A 26,231-nucleotide genomic window follows, 5' to 3' on the forward strand; every position below is an offset into this window, starting at 1 on the left:
AAAGTTAATTTTATATATGTATTTAAATAATTATTTGAAAGTGAAAGACAATGTTATGTTTTTAATTATTTTATTAGATTCTTACATCTTTGTTTCTTCTTTACTCTCTGTCTTGTTTTGTGTCTATTGATATGATTTTACTTATTTTTAATTTCCTTTTCCGTAACTGTACAAATTTTTTTTTAATGGTATCTTGGGGTTATATAAAACCTACATAAAAACAACCAGCCTATTTTTAATTTGGTACAAGATAGATTTCAGTTGAATAAAAAAAAATTTTTTCTTTCATCTGCCTTGACATTTGTTTTTAATATTGGTAATTATGTTTTTACCAACATAATTGTATATTCATTAACAGATGTTTGATTTTGTGCTTTTATTTGTAAAATATTAGAGAATAATTTGAAATGTTTTCTGCATCATTATGTAATGCCACAAGACTCTGCTTTTGTGTATGTGCATATCTTTCACAAAAAAATAATGTATATATATTTGATTATGTGCTATTTTCTCAAATTGCCTTACTTTAAGAAACTGCTTTTAGCATCTTTTATGTGTCCAAAATTTGGAATATGCAGTGCCTATATACTTTTTCAGAATTCAGTTGTTTCAGAAGGTTGCTTTTTGAGACAGAGTTTGTCTCTGTCACCAGACTGCAGTGCGGTGGCATGATCTTTGTTCACTGCAGGCTGTACCTTTCAGGTTCAAGTGATTCTCTTGTCTCAGCCTCCCACATAGCTGCCATTACAGGCATGTATCTGCATGCTCAACTAATTTTGTATATTTAGTGGAGACTTGGTTTTACTATGCCACCCAGACTGGTCGCAAGCATCTGGCCTTAGGTGATCCACCCACCTCAGCTTCCCAAAGTGCTAGGATTACAGCTGTGAACCACCACACTCAGCCATTGATGTTTCTTCTTAATAACCAATAATCACTTTTTAGAATCGTTTTATGTCTGTGGTACCACAGTCTTTCTGTTGCTACAGAATTTTCCTTCTGTCTCAGCAGACTCAAATTGTCATTTGAAAGAATACCACTATTTCAGAACCTGATTAATGAGAGACAGCAACCAGGGTCTGTAAAATACTGTATCATTCAGAAATAAAAATGTATAAGGCAGCATTTTACTTGTCATTTAACAAAGAAACCAGCAGTTGGCAATTTATTTCAAGTCACTATGTCATATTGGGAAGCAGGAAGATCTGTGTTGGGTAAATGTAAGAGACTTTTGTTCTATGTGCCTCTTTGCATTAAACTCACTGGGGGCATTGCACACAATTTAATGTTTTACAAATGTAATTTGGCCTGTATGTTTTTATTACCTTTAAATGTCTTTGAAAAAAATGGAGCCTGTAAAATTTTGCTATGTCATTTTATCATGTAATTTGTATAATTTTATAGGTAAGACTTGTATATTAATCTGAGTCGAGTAAGCAGAGTAATTTGTTTGAGTAATTTGGTTTTTATTTTTGTTTTTTATTTCTTTCAGTTGCATCTTCTTATTTTGCCCAAGATCTTTGGCCAAAGCAGGGCATACAAAATCATTTCCAAAAAGTGATACTGAGAAGATATAAAAAATATGGACATGAAAATTTCCAGTTAAGAAAATGTCGAAGTGCGGATGAGTGTAAGTTGCACAAAGAATGTTACAATGGACTTACCCAGGTTTTGACAACTGCCCAAAGCCAATTATTTCAGTGCAACAAATTAGTGAAAGTATTTCATAAAAATTCAAATTTAAACAGACGTAAGATAAGACAAAGTGGAACGGAACCTTTGAAATGTAAGGAATGTAAAACATCATTTAGCACACTTTCGGACTTAGCTGAACATAAAAGAATTTATACCAGAGAACAACCCTACACATTTAAAGAATGTGGCAAAGCCTATAATGAGGCCTCAATCCTTTCTACATATAAAAAAATTTATACTGGAAAGAAACCCGACAAATATGAAAAATGTGGACAAACCTTTAACCAGTTCTTACGCTGTACTACACATAAGAGAATTCGTACTGGAGAGAGACCCTACAAATGTGAGGAATGTGGCAAAGCTTTTAACCACTTCTCAACCCTTAGTAGGCATAAGATCATACATACTGGAGAGAAACCCTACAAATGTGAGGAATGTGGCAAAGCTTTTAACCAATCCTCAACCCTTACTGGACATAAGATTATTCATACTGGAGAGAAACCCTACAAATGTGAGGAATGTGGCAAGGCTTTTAACCACTCTTCAATTCTTGCTAGACATAAGAGAATTCATACTGGAGAGAAACCCTACAAATGTGAGGAGTGTGGCAAAGCTTTTAACCACTCTTCAATCCTTGCTAGACATAAGATAATTCATACTGAAGATAAACCCTACAAATGTGAGGAGTGTGGCAAAGCTTTTATCCGGTACTCACAGCTTACTAGACATAAGATAATTTGTCCTTGAAAGAAAGGCTATAAATGTAAAGAATGTGGCAAATCTTTTTGGTGGCACTCCGGCTTTAATAGACATAAGAAGATTGATAACAGAGAAATTCTACAAATGTGAAGAATGTGGTCAATCTTTTAGGTGATCCTCAACCCTTATTACTCATAAGAGAATCCATTCTAGAGACATACCCTACAAATGTGAGGAATGTGGCAAAGCTTTTAACCACTCATCAAGCCTTACTTATCATAAGAGAAATCATACAGGAGAGAAACTCTACAAATATAAAGAATGTGGAGAAACCCGATTCTCACACCTCACTACATATAAGGGAATTCATACTGGAGAGTAACCCCACAAATGTGAGGAGTGTGGCAAAGCTTTTAGCTGGTACTCGAGCCATTCTAGACATAAGATAATTTGTTCTGGAGAGAAACACTACAAATGTGAAGAATGTGGTAAATCTTTTTGGTGCTCCACAGACCTTACTAGGCATAAGAAAATGCATACTGGAGAGAAACCCTATCAATGTGAGGAATGTGGCAAAGCTTTTAACCACTCCTCAATCCTCACTAGACATAAGAGAATTCATACTGGAGAGAAACCCTACCAACGTAAAGAATGTGGAAAATCCTTTAACCAGTTTTCCCACCTTGCTAAACATAAGATAATTCATAGTAGATAGAAACCCTACAAATGTGAGGAATGTGGCAAAGCTTTTAACCACTCCTGAACTCTTACCATAAGAGAATTCATACTGGAGAGAAACCCTAGAAATGTGAGGAATGTGGATAAGCTTTTGATGAATCTCAAAAGCTTACTACACATAAGACAATTTGGACTGGAGAGAAACTCTACAGATGTGAAGAATATGGCATAGGCTTTAGCCAGTCATGAAATCTTACTAGACCTAAGATAATTCATAATGAAGAGAAACCCTAAAAGTGTGAAGCATGTGGCAAAGCCTTTAACTAGTCCTCATTTCTTAACAGACATTATATGATTCATACTGGAGAGAAACTCTAGAAACCCAAAAGTTGTGACAATGCTTGTGACCACACTTCAAACATTTCCAAACATCAAAGAAATTGTGCTGGTGAGAAGTCATAGAAATGTAAATAATGTGAGAAAGCCTTTAAAGGATTATCACAAGTGATTGTAGCTAAGGTACTTCATACTAGAGAAAACTTCTACAAGTATAAACAATGTCAGAAAACTTATAAATAATGCTCAGACCTTATTGCACAGGAAAACATTTGAGAACAAATGTACAAATTTAATGAAAGTAATAAAGTGGTAAATATATGCCCATGATCTTACTGTACATGAAAGAGCTTAAACTTAATAAAAGCATTAAAAATGCTATTCTCTCAAAAGATTCTTCAGAAAATATAAACCTTTAAAGTGCTAAAGAGCATTTATTTCAAAGGCAAACAGTACCAATATAAAGAGAGTTGTGGAAACTTTACTTGTAACAGACCTTGTTGTGCTTATTTTGTGTGAGAGGCAAACCCTGAAGCAATTGCTCAGACTTTGTTCAGCATCAGAGAATTCTGCAAATGTAATACATATGGGAAAGGAAGACATTAATAGCTGCAGAAACTCCAGAGTGTTCATACTAAAAAATATATATATATATTTTTTTTGCAGACAGAGTAAATAGGAAAAGAATATTTAATGTAAGATGAAGTCTATTGAAATAATCAGAATTAGAAATGTATAAGGCACTGACACTTCAGACTTTCCACTAAGGCAGTGTTCTGTGTCTATAATATAATCTGAAATTAAGGTTGGTAGGAAAATTATTTGTATGGAACTTTAAATTTTTTGGAGATTTATAATTACAAGTATACTAGAACCTATTTTTTGCATTACAACCAATTTACTTCTACAGTTTTAGTTATTTTAAAATGTACAATTAAAATGTTACTGACTACAGAATCATTTTTGTAAAAGTAAAAATTATATACAGTTATAATTAAAATTTACAGATGTCTTGAGTCCTGAATAAATAGCTTTCAAATTTTATTATATATTTTTCTTTGAATACCTGACCTGTATGCTTGCAAACACACCGACTTTTAGTTTTGATTTGCATAGAGTTAAACATACACATCTGTTAGTTTAAATATAAACTGTAGGTGTGAACAAATTATGAATTAATTTTGTTTGAGGATGAGTTTGTAAGTATTTTCAGAATAAAATATCAATATTGGAAGAAAACAAATACTTTTTTTTTTACCATGAAGAGATTGCTGTCATTTAATTAGATTTGCCGTAAAAAGCAATAACCTTTGCTAACCACACTGCCCTCCTACTTCACCCAACCCCATCTCCCTTTATATGCACACAGCACAGGAACCCAAAGGCCCTCCTCCCCACAGTCCTCCTCACTGACATTATGGGAAGAAATGTCACTAAATGGACTTGGCCTCCTCCATATAGCATGGAACAGGTGAATAAAAATATCTTTATGAAGAATTTTGTTGTGCTATTATCATCTTCGGGCTGAATCAGGGCCGAGACAGAGGCAGAGGCAGGTGAGGTCTGGGGATCTCTTAGAGATCAGAATTTGAGAGACACAGAGCCTACAGTTCACCCAGAAAGGGGGCTATATCTAAGAGGACAGGGGCTAGAATTGGTGAGTCTGAAAGTTTTTTCAAGTGTATGTGTGAGGGTAAGGGTAGCTATAAAACCATTCTCTTTCCTCCACCTACACCTTCTCTAGCTCCCAGATAGAAGGGCAGGGGGCCCTGAGCAGGGAACGGTCACAGTTCCCCCAAGTTTTATCTGATTCCCACAGAGCTTCTAGCAGACAATGAGTTGGGCATATGCCTTGGTGCTGCCTGACCCTTTCCCCAGCTCAGGGATTCTTCTCTCCACCTGTGAGCACCAGGGCCTGCAGGATGTCAGACCGTGATACAATTCCCTTGACCACATCATTTTCATCCACCACTACAAGTCGGTGAACCTCTGCTTCCTCTAGCCTGTTGATGATGGTCTCCAGAGTCTCATGCAGGTGGCACTTGAGAACACCCTCAAAGTAGTGTGATCGATGTTGCAGGGCTTCAGTCACAGACACGTCTAGGTTGTTGTAGGTCTTTTCTGCTGCCAGATTGGTCACATCAAACTTGGAGTAGATGTCCACCACACGCCCCTTCTCATCCACCACTGGCAGAGCTGAGACTCGATGCTGTACAAAAATGCCCAGAGCCACATAGACGGGGGTAGTAGTGCGAACCATAGCAATATTGGCATAGGTGCCAATCTGTAGCTCTTCCAGAGACTTGGACATGAACTCTGGCTTGGGAAATTCAGTGATAAACAATTTGAGGAACTTCAGAATGCGTTTGTGGGTGAGGATGTGCAAAGTATTGCCCGATTCTGGGTCAATAACTGGCAGCCTGTGGATCTTGTTCCGAATTAATGAAGAGACAGCATCAAGCAAGCTGGCATTAGGAGAAATGCAGACAAGCGGTTTAAAGGAGTCCTGGAGGTACACCTCTCTCCAAGTTTTTATCTTGTGTTCTTCTAGCTCATAGATCTGTACCAAGGCTGATTTATAGTAGCGGTGCAGAATATTGATGAAATCAGTGATGGTCAGCAGACCCACAAAACTTTGCTTCTTACTATCCCATAAAGGGGCAGCTCGTACACCGTTAGTCACCAAGCAAAGAAAGCTTTCTTCACCTGCAGGAATGTACCAAATACAACCAATTTGGAGCTTGTGGGAATCAGGTCATAGCAGCGATGAGACTTCATGAAGGAAGTATACACGCTATTGTTGGATTCTGGGGTCTCTTGAGGATGCTCATTTTCCACAGCTGGGGAGCTATCTGAAGAAATGACCGTCTCCATTGCAAGAGGTGCCGGCTTGGTTCTCGCTTTCGAAAACAAATAATCTTAATAAGGTCTAATTTTCTGTTTCTTTCTTTCCTATTTATTTATTTATTTTGAGACAGAGTCTTGCTCTGTTGCCCAGGCTGGAGTGCAGTGGCATGATGTCAGCTGGCAACAACCTCCACCTCCCAGATTCGAGCAATTCTCCATTCTCAGGCTCTCCAGCAGCTGAGACTACAGGTGTAGGCCACCACACCTAGCTAATTTCTGTATTTTTTGTACAGCTAGTCTTGAACTCCTGACCTAAAGTGAGTCCACCCACTTTTGCCTCCCAAAGTGCTGGGATTACAGATGTGAGTCACCAAACCCAGCCAGATGTCTGATTTTTTAGAAAACAAAAATACTCAAAAATGCTGAATGCAAATCTTTACTTTCTTTCTTTTCTTTTTTTAAAAATAATTCAGTCCCCATAGCGATGGCCAAAAATTGCGAGTGCTGGCTAAATTTTACCTCGTCCTAGTGGGGTTTTGGAAAAAGTTTTCAATTCCATTAATCGCGCCTCGGATAAAACTCATTGACTATGATACTGCCACACAAAGCTGCAAATCTATATTTTCTAGTTTGCATTGAATTTATTACTGTAATATATTATGGCTTATGGTTCAGAATCTTCTCATACAAATTATCTGTTTTTACTTGCCTGATACTTATGGTAGACCCATGACTTTCTTGTTTATTATATATATTTTATTTTGTAGTTTACAAAGTACTAAGTTTGTGAGCTGTTCTGTGATTATAAAAATGATTTTAGTGAAATTTAGTCATGGGCCAGACACAGTGGCTCATACCTGTAATCCCAGCATTTTGGGAGGCCAAGGTGGACATATCAAATAAGGTCAGGATTTTGAGATCAGCCTGGCCAAAATGGTGAAACCCCATCTCTACTGAAAATACAGAAATTAGTGAGGTGTGGTAGTGCATACCTGTTATTTCAGCTATTCAGGAGCGTAAGGCAGGAGAATAGCTTTAACCCAGGAGATGGAGTTTGCAGTGAGCCAAAATTGCACCACTGCACTCCAGTCTGGGTGACAGAGAAAGACTCTTTCCTAAAAAAGAAAGAAAAAGAAAAAAAAATTTAGTTATACACACAAAATGATTTTAGCTATAATTCCAAAATTAGTGTATTAAATTTTATTTAGTTGGAACATTCAATTTTGTTCTTTTATTTGGAGAACCCTATATAAGCCCACTTTTCCTAAGTTATTTTTTTCACTTTTTATAATGGACATGTATAAATGTACTTATTGATTGGGTCAATTTGTTTAGGTAAGTACTAAGGGAGCTTCAGAAGCCATGAGAATGTTTTTACAATAAATGTGGCAGTGCTTGCTGTGTAACTGATGCTCCATAGTAAGGCATAAATTTGTCTGGTTTAATTTAGTTTGTAACTTCACATTAGAGGTGAAAAATATCAAAGGTGAACAAATAAGATTTGATTCTTCATGTGGAGAGGAGTTTTTCCCGGGCTGCAAAGCTGAATTTTGCTGAATTTAAAAAGAAATTGAGCTGTATTTATTTCCTAATTATCTTGTTTCATTTGTCATTTTATGTGTATTCCAGCTGTGAATACATCATAACCCTTCTTTTTCCGTGTTAATAGCTACCGTTATTTTACTGTTTTTTTTTTTTTTTATGTTATGTCATTTCACATGGCATTTTGAGGGTTTTGATCAGAACTTTGGTGTTTTCTTTTGCCCTGAAGAACTGGTTTCAAGTGGAGAGTGTGCTTATAAGTATAACTTTCAGATAATTTAAGATAAGCACATACACTGTCCACAGGTGAGAGGGATAAATCTGTTAGCATGGTGCTTCATTGCTTGTATAGAGAAAGACTCACTAGATTCTTACCCAAAGTGAGACAAATAGAAAATTTGCTAGAAAATATATCATAGAAATTAAAGTTTTACAAGAGTTTATGGTAAGTGAACCATAAGAAATTGTTATTTTGTCTTTTTAGATGAAGTTTTGCTCTGTCACCAGGTCAAATGCTTAGCCCTAGGTCCAGATAAGTCTAGCACTAGGTCTGGAGTGCAAGTGGTACAATCTGGGATCTGTGCAACCTACTTCACCCAGGTTCCAGGGATTCTTCCACATGAGTCTCCTGAGTAGTTGGAATTACAGGCACCCTCCATCATGCCTGGCTACATTTTACATTTTTTTTTCTAGAGACGAAATTTCACTCTGATGGCAAGGTTGGTCTTGAACTCCTGACCTTAGGTTATCCTCCTGCCTCGACCTTCCAAAGTGCTGGGATTACAGGTGTGAGCCTCCTCGCCTAGTTTAAATTTAATTTTTTATGATATAGCACAACCTGCATTTCCAGGCAGAATATTCTGTTTTTACATTGCAAATATTAAAGGTTGCAAAACAATAAAATGACTTCTATATATTTGGAATAATATTTCCTTTTTCATATTGATATCACAATGTTGAGGAATTTCTCTTGTTTTACAAATATTATTTTAGTGGATGAAAGTTAGCCTACAGTTTTATTCTTAGACACCTAAGTGTAACCTCAATTATTTTCTCTGGAAAACTTGAAAATCATGGCAGCTTTTAGATTAAAATGTTTTTTGTTATTGTTCATGTAAATTAGTTTACTGTGTTTACAGAGTGGTCAGTCATGGGACCGTAAGTAACACTTGCCTTTTTAGTGTCTTACTTTCCATTACCATTAGCACCAGAAACCCCAGGTGCTCCAAGCTTCAAATAAAGGACTAAAGTACATTGGCTCCTCCGATGCACTGTGTTGGGTTTGAAACTTGCTGTCAAGCATCAAAGTTCCTATGGTTATGACTGATAAGTGACAGAAGCAGCACAAACATTATTTTTATACTCTTCAGCCAAGTTTATGATAAAGACATAGACATGATTTTAAATATTGTCATCTTTTCATAAGGTTTTAAAAGTATATTCTCTAACTTGAAAAATAAATGTGTATTTTTTTTTTAATAAAACGACATTTTGAAGTGTATACACATGGTCAAATGCTTAGCTCTAGGACCAGGTAATTATTGTACTTTTAGTAGAGATGGGGTTTCACCATGTTGGCCAGAATGGTCTCAATCTCTTGACCTTGTGATCTGCCCACCTCTGCCTCCAAATGTGCTGGGATTACAGATGGGAGCTACCGTGCCTGGCCTGTTTTTAAAAATTTTTATTAATTATGAAACTGATATTTTTATTGAGGTTGCATTATACCTGCCAATCATTTTGTGTAATACAAATATTTAATAATAATGGAAATTTAGTTAAATGTATTTCAAAGTATAGTTACTACAGTTATGGTAGATGAAATTGTTTTTTAAATTTATTTTGAGATAGTTGTTAGTTTATAAAAATGGTACTCACAGGCCAGGAGTGGTGACTCACACCTGTAATCTCAGCACTCTGGGAGGCCAAGATGGGCAGATCATAATGTCAGGAATTCAAGAACAGCTGGCCAATATGGTGAAACCCTGTCTCTAGTAAAAATACAAAAATTAGCCCAGCGTGGTGGCACGTGCCTTTAATCCCAGCTACTTGGGAGGCTGAGGCAGGAGAATTGCTTGAACCTAAAAGACAGAGGTGGTAGTGATCCAAGATAATGCCACTGCACACCAGCATAGAATCTATGCAAAAATTAATTTTAAAAATCAGAGAAATGATATAGATACTTCTTAAAGACATGAGAGTTGCCAATAACCATTCAAGAAATGCTTAACACAAAATCATTAGAGAGATGTCAATCAAAATGACAAAGTAATATTATTTTACACCAGGTAGAATGTCTTTTGTTATACGTCACAAAATAACATGCTGACATTCTGGGAAAATAGGGTTTTTTTTATAACTGTTGATGGGAATGCAATAAAATTTAGCCTCTGTGGAAAGCAGTTTGGGGATTTCTCAAAGAAGTGAAAATAGAGTTGTGTAACTCGTCAGCCCCGTCACCGCCAAAGGAGAATAAATTATTTTGCCAGAAAGACACCTGCAATTTTATTGTAGCAAAATTCACAATAGCAAAAGACAGAATTTAACAGGGTGTTTAGAAATCTTAAGTTGGATAAGGAAAATGAGGCATTTCTACAGCATGCAATACTGTGCAGCCACAGAAAGAATGAAGTCACGTCCTTTGCACAACATGAGTGGAGCAGAAGGTCATTGATGTAAGCAAATTAACAGATCAGTGAAACAAACAGCACATGTTTTAACTTATATGTAGGAGGTATAAATTGGGTACAGATGGAAACAAAGATGAAAATAAACACGAAAAAGATAAAATGTCTAAACGGTGGAACAAAGGGAGACGAGAATTGAAAAATTACTTTCAGGTGTGATGTACAGTACTTGGGCAATGGGATTATTAAGTATCCAAACCTCAACACCATGCCGTTTACCTCTGCTGCAAATCTGCACCTGCAGACCCTGAATCTAAAGTAGAAATATGGGGTTTTTTGTGGTATAATGACGTTTCTTCAGTTTTATGTTAATAGTTGGAATTGGCAGTGAAGGATAGAACACTCCCTAAGGCATTGGGGTAAATGTGTTTAAACCAGGTCTCTCACATTTTGTAAGCTATTTTCTCTGAAACCTCTTGGCCTATAGCCCAAGCTGTGTTACATACCTTTTTTTTTTTTTTTTTTTTGAGACGGAGTTTCACTCTTGTTACCCAGGCTGGAGTGCAATGGCACGATCTTGGCTCACTGCAATCTCCTCGTCCTGGGTTCAGGCAATTCTTTTGCCTCAGCTTTCTCAGTAGCTGGGATTACAGGCATGCACCACCATGCCCAGCTAATGTTTTGTATTTTTAGTGGAGACGGGGTTACACCATGTTGACCAGGATGGTCTCGATCTCTTGACCTTGTGATCCACCCCCCTCAACTTCCCAAAGTGCTGGGATTAGAGGCGTGAGGCACCGCTCCCGGCCCTGTATTTTTTTATATTAACTATACACTAGACTATAGAGTCAATTTGTTACTCTTTTTGTTGAAAAGTGGTAGGTGATTTTATCACATTTTCTTAAGAATAAACCATTTTTGAAAATATGAGGCTGTGAAAATCATGCTAAATTACTGAGTTAACAAAAATTTTTCTTTTTTTAAGCATGCAAGTTTTATGACCATAGCCCAAGAATGATGAAACAAAGGGTGGGTTAAGCCCACACTGCTGCAGTCATTCCATCACAGTCATTCTCATCAAAAAATAATAGATCAAAGGAATTTGCTTCATTTTTTTTTCTTTTTAAGATGGAGTTTTACTCTTGTCACCCAGGCTGGAGTGCAATGGCACAATCTGGGCTCATTGCAACCTCTGCCTCCCAGGTTGGCCAGGCCGGTCTCAAACTCCTGACTTCAAGTTATTCGCATGCCTCTGCCTCCAAAAGTGTTGGGATCATAGGCGTGAGCCACCCTGCCTTGCACAAAATTCTTATATTAAAAACATCTCCATCAATTTAATAGGCCTGAGATTTGGAAAAAGAAAACAATTGTTGAGTCATCATTTATTAATATGAGGTTAAACTAGAAAATTATAAATATATTGTACAGAAAATTAGATAAAATTTGTTAACTTTCTCCAAACTTAATCTGATTAAAACAGAACTTCTGGGTATTTAGAAACAAAATTGGCAGAGCGTGGTGGCTCACTCCTGTAATCTCAGCACTTTGGGCGGCTGAAATGTGTGGAGTGGACCATGTGGTCAGGAGTTAGACTAGTGTGGCCATTATGGTGAAACCCCATCTCTACTAAAAATAGAAAAATTAGCCAGTCACGGTGGCAAGCACCTTTTGTCCCGGTTACTCAGGAGGGCGAGGCATGAGAATGGCTTAAACCTGGGAGGTGGAGGTTATAGTGAGCCAAGATCAAGCCAGTGCACTCCAGGCTGGTGACAGAGCAAGACCCCATCTCAAAACAAACCAACAAAACCTCACCGAATTACTGATTTAAAATATTTATTTTTAACAAAGTTTTGATCTTATGTATTTAAAAACTAAGTGAAACCCGTTACAAATAGATTTCACTTTTTAAATGTCTGTGAACACCACTGTATTAAAAATAATTATTTAAATCTACTTTCTAAATAACTTTGATTAAAATAGCTGTAATTTAATTGAATGCCGGTGTTCACATAGTGTGCCAAACCACCCATTTCTTTACTATTTTACCATTTTATAAAATAAGCCTGAATTTCCCAAGACATTTTAAAGAAACCAATCTTTTCTACAAAAAGATGTAGACATCAAAAATAGAGATGTTAGTGTCACATTATATACGTAGTTTGCTGAACTCCACAGTAATTTGTGAAGTTTTTCTGTGTACATCAATGTTAGATTTTCTAAAACAAAATGAAGGATTTTTTAAATGTTACATTTAATAAACAAAGTCCAAAATATGTCCAGAGAGACAAAAGCTGTGGCTGCCACTTTAGAGCAGAAACGTTTCTGCACAGTACACCGTTCTGTGTATGCACAGATGAAAAACCAGATTTTGAGTTTAGCTTAAATTATAAACAGCGTTACTTGTGAGTCTTGAGCCTTAAATATGTATAATAAATATATACAGTTTCCTCTTTTTAATTTAAAATATACTGTAGTTTGAACACTTCATGTAATGTAAGACTATTGTAAACTTCATAAGCCATGCAAGTGTCAACTGCATTTTCAAATTATAGGTGTAAATTTAGGTTTAAAAAGTAAACTTAACCATGGCAGTTTAGTTAAAAAAAAAGTTGTATTTGTTAATGTGGTTGTAGCTTGGTCGGTGGTGACCGTGATGGTATTTACTGTCATGGGGATGGTGGAATCAGGTGGACCAGAATTGTCAGCACCTTGCTATGGTCACTGCTCTGCTTTCTGTGGCTAAGATTCACTTCCCAGACTTTTTCATCGACTCTGTTTCCATCATGGTGTGAACCGTTTCTCAGTGCTTTAGCATCTGCCTTTGGTTTCTGCTAACTTTCTTCGACTTTCATTTGTCTTGTCTATCTCCGGTGGTTGCTTTGCTGCTCAACTTTGAGGAGTTCAGGCAGCTTCAGCCTCAGCCACTCCAACAGTCCATCCATTTGGCTGAAGATCTGGGGCAGTTTCTCTTGGTTCCTCTGTTTTTGGTATCAGAAATTTGTCAGCATGGCCGAATTTTCAGGAACCATGGCTACCACCTCCTCCCCCCTGCAGAGTGTTTCCTGCACTTGTTACCCATGCTGGTTCCAGCCACTGCCCAGCCTAGCACAGAAAGAAACAGCAGCAGCTGGAGTGCCCACGCCCGGTGACACCCAGCCCAGGGATGCCTTAGTGGCAACCCTGGGTCGAGTCCCAGCTCCAAGCGAAGAAAGTGGACGTTAAACAAAGCATTTCCTGGGAGAGATGTCTCAGACTGGGAGGCCAGTTTATTCTACCAGCTTCCTGCTGCCACCTCCCCTTCCATCAAAAGGACACTCAGGAAGGCGCAGGGACACAGAGACACTGTGAAGAGTCCAGGGAAATGATAAAGGGCTCGGCCAGAGAGCCTCAGTCCCAGCTAAGGGTGTTGTCCCTCGTGCCTGAGCAGAGATCAGCGACTGCCATTGAGGGGACTACAGAGACCCACGCTCTTTAGCCAGCCTCCGTCTGCACCAGAAGAGGAGAAAACTATTTCCAAAAATCAAGTTTTCATTCTTTTCTCTGTTTTCCTTTTTTTCAATGTCTTTTTCTCTTAAGTTATGCTCACCTGATGGAAGACTTTATGTTTCATCTTCACATGAAAATGTAAATGTAGTTACACTGGTCACAAATTAAGACTATAAATTGTACTTTACTTTGGCTAAGAATCCTGGGGTAACATTAAACTTTCAATAGTGCTTTCTGAATCTTAACTGTTATTACCTTCTATTTGATTCTATTAACTAAATTGTAGTAAGTAATAACAAATTCTTGATTTGCATAGCTTGACAGTTTACAAAGGACATGTATTCATTCAATGAACTGATAAGTGTGTGTTGAGCATCCACGTGGTGCCATACTTTTTGCTAGCCTTGGGAGATAAAATACAAAAAAGTATTGGCCAGGCGCGGTGTTGCATGCACTTTTGGAGGCTGAGGCGGGCGGATTACATCCAGGTTCAGGAATTCAAGACCAGCCTGGCCAAATAGTAAAACCCATCTTTAGTAAAAATACAGAAATTAGCTGGCCGTGGTGGCACATGCCTGCAGTCCCAGCTACTTGGTAGGCTAAGGAAGGAGAATCACTTGAACCTGGGAGGTGGAGGTTTTGGTCAGATGAGATAGCGCCACTGCATTCCAGCCTGGGCAACAGAGCTAGACTCTGTCTCAAAAAGAGAAGAAGAGAAAAGAAAAAAGAAAAGAGAAGAGAAGAGAAAGAAGAAGAAAAAACCACGAATTGATCTCTACTCTCAGGAAACATTCATTTTGGTTTCATAAACTCCCCACCCACTCTGGTAAAGTGCATACCTCTAAAGTATTCTGTAAGCCTACTACCCTAAAGTGACCACTATCCAAATTTTGTGTTATTATTTACTTTATGCAGTTTTATCTATGAATAATACACATTTTAGTGTTGACTGGAATTTTTGACTGTATATATATGGTAGCATAAGTTTTCATCTGTGCCTTGCATTTTTATTTATTTGTATTTTTTCCTCATTTTCCGTGTTGCTTGGCATAGCTATAGTAATTGTATGCATCTTTAGAAGTTGTATTGTATACAGGTTTCCCGAGTTAGACCAACATCTTTAACGGTTAGAAGATCAGGCTCATTGTACGTGTGTAACTTTGGACAAGCTTCTTAACCTCTCTGATTCATCTGTTACTTAGAGAAAATAATATGGCAGTGAAATTCTTGCTGTTCTTTGATTGTAGTAATATAGGTAAAGTTATATTAAGAAAAATAAAAACATTATGAAAGGCAAAAAATTTATAGATATATTCAAGACTTAAACATATAATATTTTTAAAATTTTTAAGTTATTTAATTTGAAAATTTAGATAAAACTACATTATTTCCCAGAAAAGTAAGCGACAAAAACTGATTGAGGAAAAATTAAGAAGAAAGATAAAAAAATATAAAACACAGTTTTAAATTTTACACACTTAAAAAGCACACATATTGTAAAAGAACAGCTTGATAAATTTTTACAAAATGCATATACTGTGAACCCTGCACCCAGTGATGGAAGAGTGTGAACAACCTGGGACCTCTCCCTCCTTGATTCTCCTTTTCAACCACTGTTCCCCTGAGAGAAACTTCCATCCTGGCTGTTTATACAATAAATAATATTTGCCTGTTTTTAAATTTTAAATAGATTAACACAATAAGTCCACATTTGGGGCCAGGTTGTTTTGTTTAACGTTGTGAGATTAATCTTTGTTACTTAGAGTGGTTTGTATATTCGTTTGTCTATAATGTGACATCATATGAATACATTACAATGTATTTATTCAACTGTTCATAACATTTTGGTAATTTTCTTCAATTTTTCAGTGCTTCTACAGACTGTCTTGTGCATTTTTAAAGAGAAATTAGTGCAATTATATAGATATTTAACCACAAATATAATGAAAATATATTTCTATCTTCAGCTTGTGTAGGCATTGGCAAGCCCTCTTTCAGAATGTAATACCAATTTATGCGACCAGCACTGTGTGAGGGATTATTTATTATCTAATTGTCTTTATTTTCAAACTCTCCAGTTTAAACTTTGTGGTCAGAGGCCTTTAATTTTATTAACCAATTTATATTTAATTGCATTTTTTGCAATTTTTAATGAAGGAAATATATTCATCAATCTATTTTTATTTGTAATGTCGCAGTTTTTAATTAAGGAAATAAATTTGCTTTGAACTTGAAGCATTTATTTGTTTAAAAATAACTACGGTACAATTGATTTATTTATTCTTCTCTGAGCATTCTTTACCCACAGCTCTGTTTCTTTACACATAACATTTGTCTGCCCAAAATGCTTTTCTTATTTTGACCATTCTCAGTAAGGGTTATTTCACCCCAGGAGATACTGTAAACAAGCAGGTGCAATGTCCAAGGGTTTCGAAGAAGATAGGCCTTGGCTGATGGGGTGAGCTCCAAGCAGTTGTAAATAATTACCTTCTAAATATGTATGATTTATGTTTTTATTTATGTATCATAAACATTTATTAAGCTGTAATATTTACAATACAATTTCTGTTCTGAGACCACAAATCTATCTACATAACACTAATGATGATATTTTAGTCAACAGGACAAATATATATATATAGCTTTGAAAAAAAACCTGATACATTTGCATCTGTATAAGATACCATACAATAAATTTCTCAAAGTTCAAGGAACTAAAAAGGAATGCACGCACACACACACACATGCACACACGCACACACGCACACATGCAAAACATTCTATTACAATATTCAACATTTCTCCTTTTGCTGGGTCTGGTTGTGAGAGTCATCACTGTGCTTGTGAGCTGGGTCCAGTAATAAGACATCCCCCCTGTGGTAAGATCCACATATAACAGTCACTATACAAACTGAGCTATATCCACAAGTGAGAGTCAAACCCTCAGCAGTGGTCTCTGTCTGTGTGTGAGGATGATAATCCTGTCAGCTGGGTTTACATAAAAGAGTTGCAATCTCATCTTTGTTTCAGGTTCTGTTATGAAAATGTCTGTGAAACCTAAGGGCTTTATATTATATGCATGAATGTGGTAATCTACTCAGAACTTTCTACAAGCAGAAGACTCGGGACTTTACCCAATGCCCTAAGCCCAGCTGCAAGAATCAACACCTCTTCTATTGGCTAAATCAAAGTGCGAGAGTCATTATTGCACCTGTGAGATTGGTCAAGAAATGAGTCATCATCTCACACATTGCTGAATTTACATATAATAGTCACAACACTAACTGTGGACGATGTCCATATGTGAGATTCAGGACCTCACCAGTGGATTCCATCCATGTGTAAAAGTGACAGTTTTAATTGTTGGCTGGGTGTGTGCCTATGGGATGCCAAACTCACCTGTGTGTTGGGTCCTGTTGGGACACTCTCTGTGTCACCCAAGGATGTTATAGGATATGCATGAGTGTCATCACCTTCTGTGACATTACCACAAGCAGGAAACAGAGGACCTTACCTATTACCCTAATTCTAGCCATGAGAGTCAACATCTTTTCTATCGGTTGGGTCTACATATGAGAGTCATCATCATTCCTGTGAGCTAGGCCTACGTATGTTACAATCCCACCTATGAAAAGACAGCAGGCAGGAGAGTCACATTGATTGAATGTTGATCTAGGAGTATTTGAATAAACCCGTATTCAGGGCCCTGGCAAGAAAGTCACATTACTTGAATGCTGAGCTCAGCAATATGTCACAATGCCTCTTGTAGGCTTGGCCCAGCCTAGAAATCCACATCACCCCTTATCCTGTGCAAAGCAATATTTTGGATCTCAGCAAGGGGCGGAAAATCACAACATGTAAGTTCTGGACCACTGGATAGGTCACGATGCCTTTTCTGGCAGAATTCAGGTGGCCAAGTTACATCACTTGGGTGTAGGGCTCAGCAATATGCGAGAATCCTCACTGAAGTCAGGGTCTATGCAGGAAGATAGAGTCATGTCACCTAGGAGCTGGGCAAGGAATATGTCACAGTCCACCTGTGGACTCAGCTCTGGCCCTAGGGTTACATAACCTGAGTGCTAATACCAGCAAGATGTCACAATTCTTCCAGTGAGCAGGGCAAAGGAAGAAAAGTCACCATACCTACATGCTGGATACAGTGATATGTCATAGTTTTCCCTAAGAACAGTATTCTGTCAGGTAAATAGAATCCCATTACTTGGGTGATGAGCACAAGGATATGTCACAATTCCTTTTGTGAGCTGTCAGTGCCAGGCAGGAGGGTAACATCCCGTTTCCTGGGCTCAGCAATATGTCACAGTCTCCCCAGGAGAGTCACATCACCTAGGTGATGGATGTGGAGACATGTCACATTGTTCCCCATAGGCAGAGCCTGGGTAGGAGAGTTAAATCATCTGGATTCAAGGCCAAGCTGAATGTCACAATGCTCTCTATGAGCAGGGTTCAACCAGGAGAAAAGAGTCACATAATTTAACTGTTGAACATTGTAATATGTTACAACACCCACTGTGGGTGGGTCAAGAAAGGGGAGAAGCATTACATCACCTAGGTGATGAGCCCACGGACATGTCACATTTCCCACTGTGAGGAGGTTAGAGGCACATTTCCTAGGTGCTGGGCCTAGCAATATATAACTATTTTCTACTGAACAGATTCCAGGCAGGAAAGGAAAGTGACATCATGTAGTTGGTGGGTTCAGCAATATGTTACTATCATACTGTGGATGGGGGCCCAGCAGTAGAGGATAATCAAATCACCTAGGTTCTGTGTTCCATGATATGTCATAATCAGCCCTGAGAGAATGATGCAGGTATAAGGGAGTCCCTTAATCTAGTTAATGTTCCCAGAGATATGTCACAATGTTTCTGTAGAAACAGAGAGGAATGTCAATGTCTCATGTTCCAGGGAGGAATGTCACAATGTCCCATTTTCCAGAGAAGAATATATCACAATGTCCCTGGAGAAAGAATCATATAACCTAAATGCTGGGCTTAGCCACATGTCACAATCTTTTCTGTTTGCAGCTCCTCAGCAAAAGAAGAAAGTCACAGCATTTAGGTACTTGGCCCAGGTATATGACACAATTCCAGTTTGGGGCTGAACCCAGGCAGGAAAGTCAAATTACTGAGGGGCTGGGCAAAGACATGTGTCATAATCACATTTGTGAGAAGGTGCAGGGATGAGACTGACAATTCTGTATATGTCCCAGCTCTGTATATGAGATTTAACATCTGTGTATTGGGTTCTAGTACATGAGTCACAAACTCAATGGTGGACTGGGTATGTGCATGAGACCTCAATCTCACCAGCAGACTATGTCCCAGTAGGGAACTCACAGCCTCACAGGTGTGCTGAGTCCAGGTCAGAGAGCCACTAGCTCACTCTCAGCTGGATTCTTGTCTGAGACACAATTCTACATTTTGATAGCCTCCAGCTATGACATTTATGACTTCAATAGTGTGCTGTATTCAGCTGAGAGGGTGACAAATCTTACTTTCAGCTGGGTGTGCATACAAGAGTCACAGTCTCATTGGTGTGCTGGGCCCTATTATGACACATGGTACATCTCAAGAGCTTTAAAGTATACACCTGAGATTCACAATTTTCTCTGAGACCTTCATGCCTATAGGGATTCACAGTCTTACTCATTGCCCTAGAATCAGGAAGGAGATTGAACATCTCTCTTATTGGCTGGATCCAGGTATGAGAGTTATCACAGTTTCTGTGATCTGACTCCATAAATGAGTCACCATTGAAACTGTAGCCATATTCACTTATGAAAATCACAATTTCAACTGTGGACTGTGTTCTTGATTCCGTTTAAAATTTTACCAGCAGGCTCTGTCCATCTGAGAGAATGACAGTTATAACTGTGACCTGGGTGTCACATGAGCATCACAATCTCAACTGTGTGCTGTGCCCTGTCATGATACTCTTTTTTTTTTGTTTTTGAGACGGAGTTTCGCTCTTGTTACCCAGGCTGGAGTGCAATGGCGCAATCTCGGCTCACCGCAACCTCTGCCTCCTGGGTTCAGGCAATTCTCCTGCCTCAGCCTCCTGAGTAGCTGGGATTACAAGCATGCACCTCCGTGCCCAGCTAATTTTTTGTATTTTTAGTAGAGACCAGGATGTTTAGTAGTTGACCAGGATGGTCTGGATCTCTTGACCTCGTGATCCACCGGTCTCGGCCTCCCAAAGTGCTGGGATTACAGGCTTGAGCCATTGTAAAGAAACATACTCTTTACCATTCGAGTGCTTTATATACTATGCATGAGTGAAGGAAACTTTTCTGATCTTTATGCAATTAGGAAACTAAAAACCTTACTGGTTGCCCTCATCTCTCCTATTAGCTGAGTTAAGTTACAAGAGTCATCCTCATCCCTTTTAGCTGGGAGCAGGGATGGGGCTGGATTATCATTTGCTCTGGGTGCTTTCCATCAGTGCTGGGCCCAGTGCAATGTCACAATGCCCCCTGTGGGCAAGGTCCAGAAAAGAGAGTTACATTACCTGGGTGTTCAGCCCAGTGATATGGACCAGGCTTTCCTGCGGGCAAAGCACAGGCAGAGGGAGACAGTCACATCACTAGGTGATGAACCCAAAGATATGCTCCAATTCCTTCTGTGAGCAGGGCTCAGGCAGAAGAGTCACAGCACCCAGGAGCTAGACTCAGCAATAGGTCATAATTCCCCCTATATGAAGGGCCCAGGCAAAAGAGAGTCACATTATCTAGGTGCTGGGTCCAGAGAGATGTCACAATGCTCCCTTTGGACATTCTTCATGAAGTAAAGTCACATCACCTTAATGTTGGGCACTGCATTATGTCACCCATGCCCCCTGTATGCAAAACCCAAACAGAAAAGAATATTTACTTCACCTGTGTGCTAGGTCCAGTGCAATGTCACAATCCCTAAAATATACAGGGCACAGACATGAAAGGGGAGTATCACCTTCTGTTGGGCCCAGTGATATGTCACAATGCTCCCAGTGTGCAGGAATCAGGCAGGAGAAAATAGTCATATCACTCATGTGCTGGGCCCAGAAATATTTAAAATCTCCCTAGAGAGCAGTGCCCAGGAAGGAGAATTATATCACCTAGATGCTTGATTTTTATTAATGTCACTGTGTAGGCTTGGCCAACACAGGTAAGTAGAATTTCTCAAGTCCTAGGCAAATGTATATGTAGGAATCACACATGCAAGAAGGCCCGGTGGTTAGATTTACAATTCTGCACATGTCCAGCTTTATGTATGAGAGTCAACGCCTCCTGTGCGTTACGTGCAAGTACAGGTCTCATCATCTCAATAGTAAATTAGATCTGTGTGTGAGAGTTCCAACCCCACCTAGAAACTGTGTCCTGATATGAAAGTAATAGACTCACAGGTGTGCTAAATGCTGGTTCAAGAGTCACCACCCCACCTGTGGATGGGATTCATGAATGAGAGTTATGATTTTAACTTTGAGTTGCCTCTGGGTATCAGATTCAAACCTCAAAGTTGAGCTGTGTCCATGTGGGAGAATCACAACTCTTACTTTCTTACTTTTGGGTGGGTGTGCATTTAAGGATCACAATCTCACCTGTGTAATTGGCACTGTTATGACATTTTCTGTATCGCCCAAAGGCTTTATATGACATGCGTGAGAGTCACAATCTGTTCTGAGAATTTTGTGCTGGTGTGACCCATGATTTTACCTGTTGCTCTAAGCCCAGGTATGAGAGCCAACCTGTGTCTAATTTGCTGCATCTAGGAATGAGAGTCGACACTGTGCCTGTCAGTGTCATTCAGAAGTGAGTCACCATCCTACCTGTGGCTGCATCCAAAAAAGTCACAATTCTAACTGCAAACTGCGTTTACAGGTGAGATTTGGGACCCTTACATGTGTGTAAGTTAAACTCCTAACTGTTGGCTGGGTGTGCATATGAGAGTCACACTCTCATTTGTGTGCTGAGTCCTGTTATGACACTCTCTGAACCAACTGAAAGCCTTATAAAAGATGCATGAGTATTGTAATTTTCTCTGACCTTTGTACTAGAAACACCCAGACCTCACAGATTGCCCTAAGCCTAGGAAAAAAGTCATTATCTCTCCTATTTGCTGGATTAAGATATAATTGTCATCATTACACCAGTGAGCTGAGCCCAAGAGTTTGTCACAATCCCACTGGTAGGGAGAGACCAGGCAGAAGAGTCACCTCACCTGGATGCTAGGACAGGAATATGTCAATCCGCACTGAAAGCAGGATCAGGGAAAAAGAGGCATCTCAGCTGGGTTCTGGTCTTGGTGATATGCGACAATCCTTCATATTGACAGGTCCCAAGCAGAGGATAACTTAGGTGATGAGCTCAGCAATATGTAACAATGCCCAATGTGGGCAGGGCCCAGGCAAGAGAGGAGAGTCACATCACCTAGTTACTTCTTCCCACAATACATTGCAATACCCACTGTTTTGGGGATTTAGTGAAAGAATTGAGTCAGAAAAATTAGGTGCTTGGATAAGCAGTAGTTCACAATCCTCACTACTGGCAAAGATCATGGAGCAGAGAAGACCCAAATCACCTGGGTGCTGTGTCCAGCAGTATGTCACATGTTCTTCTGACGCTGAGGCCCAGGCAGGAGAGAACACTCACTTCACCCAGGTGATTGACTAAATAATATGTCATTATGTTCCCTGTGGGGAGAATTAAGGCAGAACAAGCACATTATCTAGGTGCTTGGCCCAGTGGTATGTCACAATCTTTGTACTCAAAGCCTTGACACAAGAGGAGAGTCACATCACCCAGGTGTTGTATTCAGAAATATGTAATGATCACTTCTAAGTTACAGGTTCAGGCCGATGAGGACAGTCATATTACCTTGGTGCGTGGCCTTGGTATATGTCACAATTTTATCTGTGTGCTGGGCTCAGTCAGAAAACAAAAACCACTCAGGATATGGGCAAAAGCATAAGTCACAATCACACTTCCACAAAAGTCCAGGGATGAGATAAACAATCCCAAACATGTCCAGCTCTAAGGATGACAGTCAGCACCTCCTGTGTGATCCGTTCATTTATGTGAGTCAGAATCTAAATCTAGATATTGGGACCTCAATTCAAGCTTCAGATTGTGTCCTAGTAGTAGAGTCACAGCCTCAGAGGTGTGATGAATCTTGATCTGAGAGTCATTATCTCATCTGTGAACCTGATCCATGTATGAGACTCACAATTCCAACTTTTAGCTGCCTCCAAGTGTGAGATTCAGAACCTGAACAATGGGCTGTGTCTGTTTAAGAGGGTGAAAATCCTTACTGTAAACTGGGTTTGCATATGATGATCCCTAGCTCACCTGTGCATTGGGCCCTGTTATCACACACTTTGTGCCACCTGAGGGCTTTCTATAATATACCTGAAAGTCATAATCCACACTGAGATCTATGTGCTGGTATGAACTCATGATCTTACGCACTGTCATAAGCACAGGAATGAGAGCTAACATCTCTCTTCTTGGCTAGGTTCAGACATGACAGTTCTCACTGTGCCTGTGAGTTGGGTGCAGAAAAAAGTCACCATCCTACCTCTGGCCAGATTCACATATGACAGTCACAATTTGAACTGTGGAGAGTATGCACATGTGATACTCAGGACCTCACTGTCCATGTGTGGAAGTGACAGTTCTCTCGTGTTTGGGTACACCTATGAGAATAACAATTTTTTCTTTGTGCTGGGATCTGTTATGACACTCTCTGTACCACAAGAAGGGGCCATACACTATGTGTGAGTTTTGTCATCTTCCACAACCTTCATGGAAGTAGAAAGCCCAGGACCTTGCCCATTGCTTTAAGGCTACCTATGAGAGTCAACATCTCTCCTATTGTCTAGGTCCAGGTATGCAACTAATCACTGTGCCTCTGAGTTGGGTCCAGAAATCAGTCACTGTTCAACCTGTTTCCAGATGTACTCATGGCAGTCAGACTTTTAACTGTGGACTCTATCTGCCTGTGAGGTCCAGAAGCTCAACAGTGTGTTTCTTTCATGTTTGGAAGTGACACTCCTAATTGTTGGCCTAATGTGCCTGTGAGAGTCACAATCTCACCTGTGTGCTCAGCCCTGTTATTAAATTCTCTGTACCACGAAGTGTTTATAGGATATGTATGAATTTCATACATCGCTGTGACCCTTCTAAAAGTAGGAAACCCAAGACTTTTTCTACTGCCTGAAGTCTAGCTAAGAGCCTCAAAATCATCCTATTATCTGGGTTCTCATATGAGTGTAATTGTAATGCTTGTGAGCTGGGAAAACTATATGCCAAAATTAGCCTGTGTGAATAAAGCAGAAAAGATAATCAGATCACCTGAATGCTGGACCAAAAACATCTGGATATCCCCTCTGTGGGCAGATTCATGGCAGGAAAGTCACATAACCTGGGTACTGGGCCCAGCAGTGTGTCTCAATGCCTTCATTGGGCAGGTTCATGCAGGAAAGACACATTATCTGCCTGCAGGGCACAGTAATATGTCAGCCTGTGGACAAGGCTCAGGTAAGAGGGGAGAGTCACAGTACCCAGTTGATGGGACTATTGATATATCACAATGCCTCCTCTTGGAGGGGCCAAGACAGGAGAGTCATATCATTTATGCATAGGGCTCAGTGATAGGTCACAACCTGCACTGTGGCAAAGCCCACACAAAAGAGCAAAGTCACACCACTTAGGTGATTGGCCCAGTTATATGCTACAACCATCTCTGTTGGTATGGCCCAGGCAGAAGTGGATGATTATGTAACCTAGGTTATAGGACCATTGATATGTTGCATTTTTTCCTGAGGACAGGGCCGATGTAGGAAAGCAAAATAACTTAAATGCTTGGCCCAGGTATATATCACAATTTTATTTTGACAGCTTTACTTAGGCAGGATAATCAAATCACTCAGGCACTGGGCAAAGGTACCTGTCATGGTAACACAGCAAGAAGGTGGAGAAATGAGATTCAAAATTCCACACATTTTCTGACTTCATGTACAAATGTCAAGAGATCTCATTTGAGTTGGGTCCAAGTACATGAGTCGCAATCATAACGGTGGACTCTATCCCTGCAAGAGAGCCACAGTTCCAAATCCAAAATCTTTCTCAATCTATGAGTCAATCCACAGCCTCACTGTGAACAGTTTCCATGTGTGGAACTGACAATGTTAACAGTTGGCTGAGTGTGTATAGGAGAGTCACAATTTCACCTGTGTTCTTGGTTTTGTTATGACACTCTGTATTACCCATGGGCTTTATATGGTGTAAGTGGCAGTTGCAATGTGCTTTGAGACTTTCATACTGGTGTAAACCAATGATTGTACCCATTGCCCTATGCCCACGTATGGGAGTCACATCTCTCTTATTAGCCAAATATAGGTATGACAGTCATCGAAGTGTCTGTAAGCTGGCTCCAATAATAAGTCATCATACTAACTGTCCGGGGACTCACATATGAATGTCACAAATCTAACTGTGGAGTGTGCCTGTGAGATTCAGGACCTCACCACTGGGTTATTTTTATGTGTCAGGAGAACAATCCTAATTTTTAGTTGGGTGTCCCTATGAGAGTCACGATTTCACCTGCATACTGGATCCTCTCAATGTCACACAGAAGCTTTATAGGATAAGCTTAGTAACATAGTATTATGTAACTTTCCTCACATGGAAAACCCAGTACTTTATCCATTACCTGAGCCTAAAATAAAAAAGCTAAATGTCCTTTATTAGTGGGTCCATATATCAAATTCACCAGTAAAAAGATACTGTCTGTCCTAGTTAGGCTGTGAGAAATAGATAAAATGCACCTGGGTCTCCTCTTTGTACAAAGATCATAACAAATTATCACTTCCTCCCAGATTGTATAAAGCCCTGGGCTGATACAGAGAATGTAAGTTTAGGCCCAGCACACAATAGAAATTTTCTTACTGTAGGCACACTCAGCCAACCATTAGCCTTGTCACCTACACACATAAACAGAGCCAACTTGTGAGGTCCTAAATCTAACTCGTGGATGCAGTTCACAGTTGAAATTGAGACTGCATATGTGAACACCTGGCAGTGGGAATGGTGACTCATTTCTTAACCCAGGTCATAGGCAGGTGAAGATCCTTCTATCTAAATGCAGCCATTTTTAAACATGTTCACTTTCATATCTGGGCTTAGACTCACAGGTAAAATTGTGGGTTTGCCCAAGAACCGAAGTTTCAGAATGGATTGAAATTCTCATGCATATTGTATAATGCCCCCAGTAAGACAGAGAGGGACCATACAGGGCAAGGCATACAAATGAGATTGTGATACAT

General features: G+C 39.3%; 1 protein-coding gene, 1 non-coding gene and 1 pseudogene across 10 annotated transcripts in view; 1 reads left to right on the forward strand and 2 right to left on the reverse strand.

The window, feature by feature from the left end:
* Nucleotides 1-4,651, forward strand: part of LOC100401997 (uncharacterized) — a 40,520-nt gene extending 35,869 nt beyond the window's left edge. For all 8 annotated transcript variants that reach the window (XR_013530945.1, XR_013530946.1, XR_013530947.1 and 5 more), the window contains one exon: nt 1,493-4,651. Coding sequence is in view for 3 of the 8 variants with exons in the window: in XM_078359921.1 (XP_078216047.1) it covers nt 1,493-2,442 (950 nt within the window). In the remaining 5 variants the exon portion in view is untranslated. The remainder of the gene's footprint in view (nt 1-1,492) is intronic.
* The window catches only part of LOC100895904 (5'-AMP-activated protein kinase subunit gamma-1 pseudogene), a 29,127-nt pseudogene continuing 4,341 nt past the window's right edge, over nt 1,446-26,231 (reverse strand). Inside the window, exon 3 of the transcript XR_008478600.2 lies at nt 1,446-7,370. The product of XR_008478600.2 is annotated as a 5'-AMP-activated protein kinase subunit gamma-1 pseudogene (transcript). The remainder of the gene's footprint in view (nt 7,371-26,231) is intronic.
* On the reverse strand, nt 6,729-6,865 carry LOC118150421 (U4 spliceosomal RNA). Its single transcript, XR_004738518.1, has one exon. It is a non-coding gene; the product is annotated as a U4 spliceosomal RNA (small nuclear RNA).

This window comes from Callithrix jacchus, chromosome 22, assembly GCF_049354715.1.
Source record: "Callithrix jacchus isolate 240 chromosome 22, calJac240_pri, whole genome shotgun sequence".
Lineage (NCBI taxonomy): Eukaryota > Metazoa > Chordata > Mammalia > Primates > Cebidae > Callithrix > Callithrix jacchus.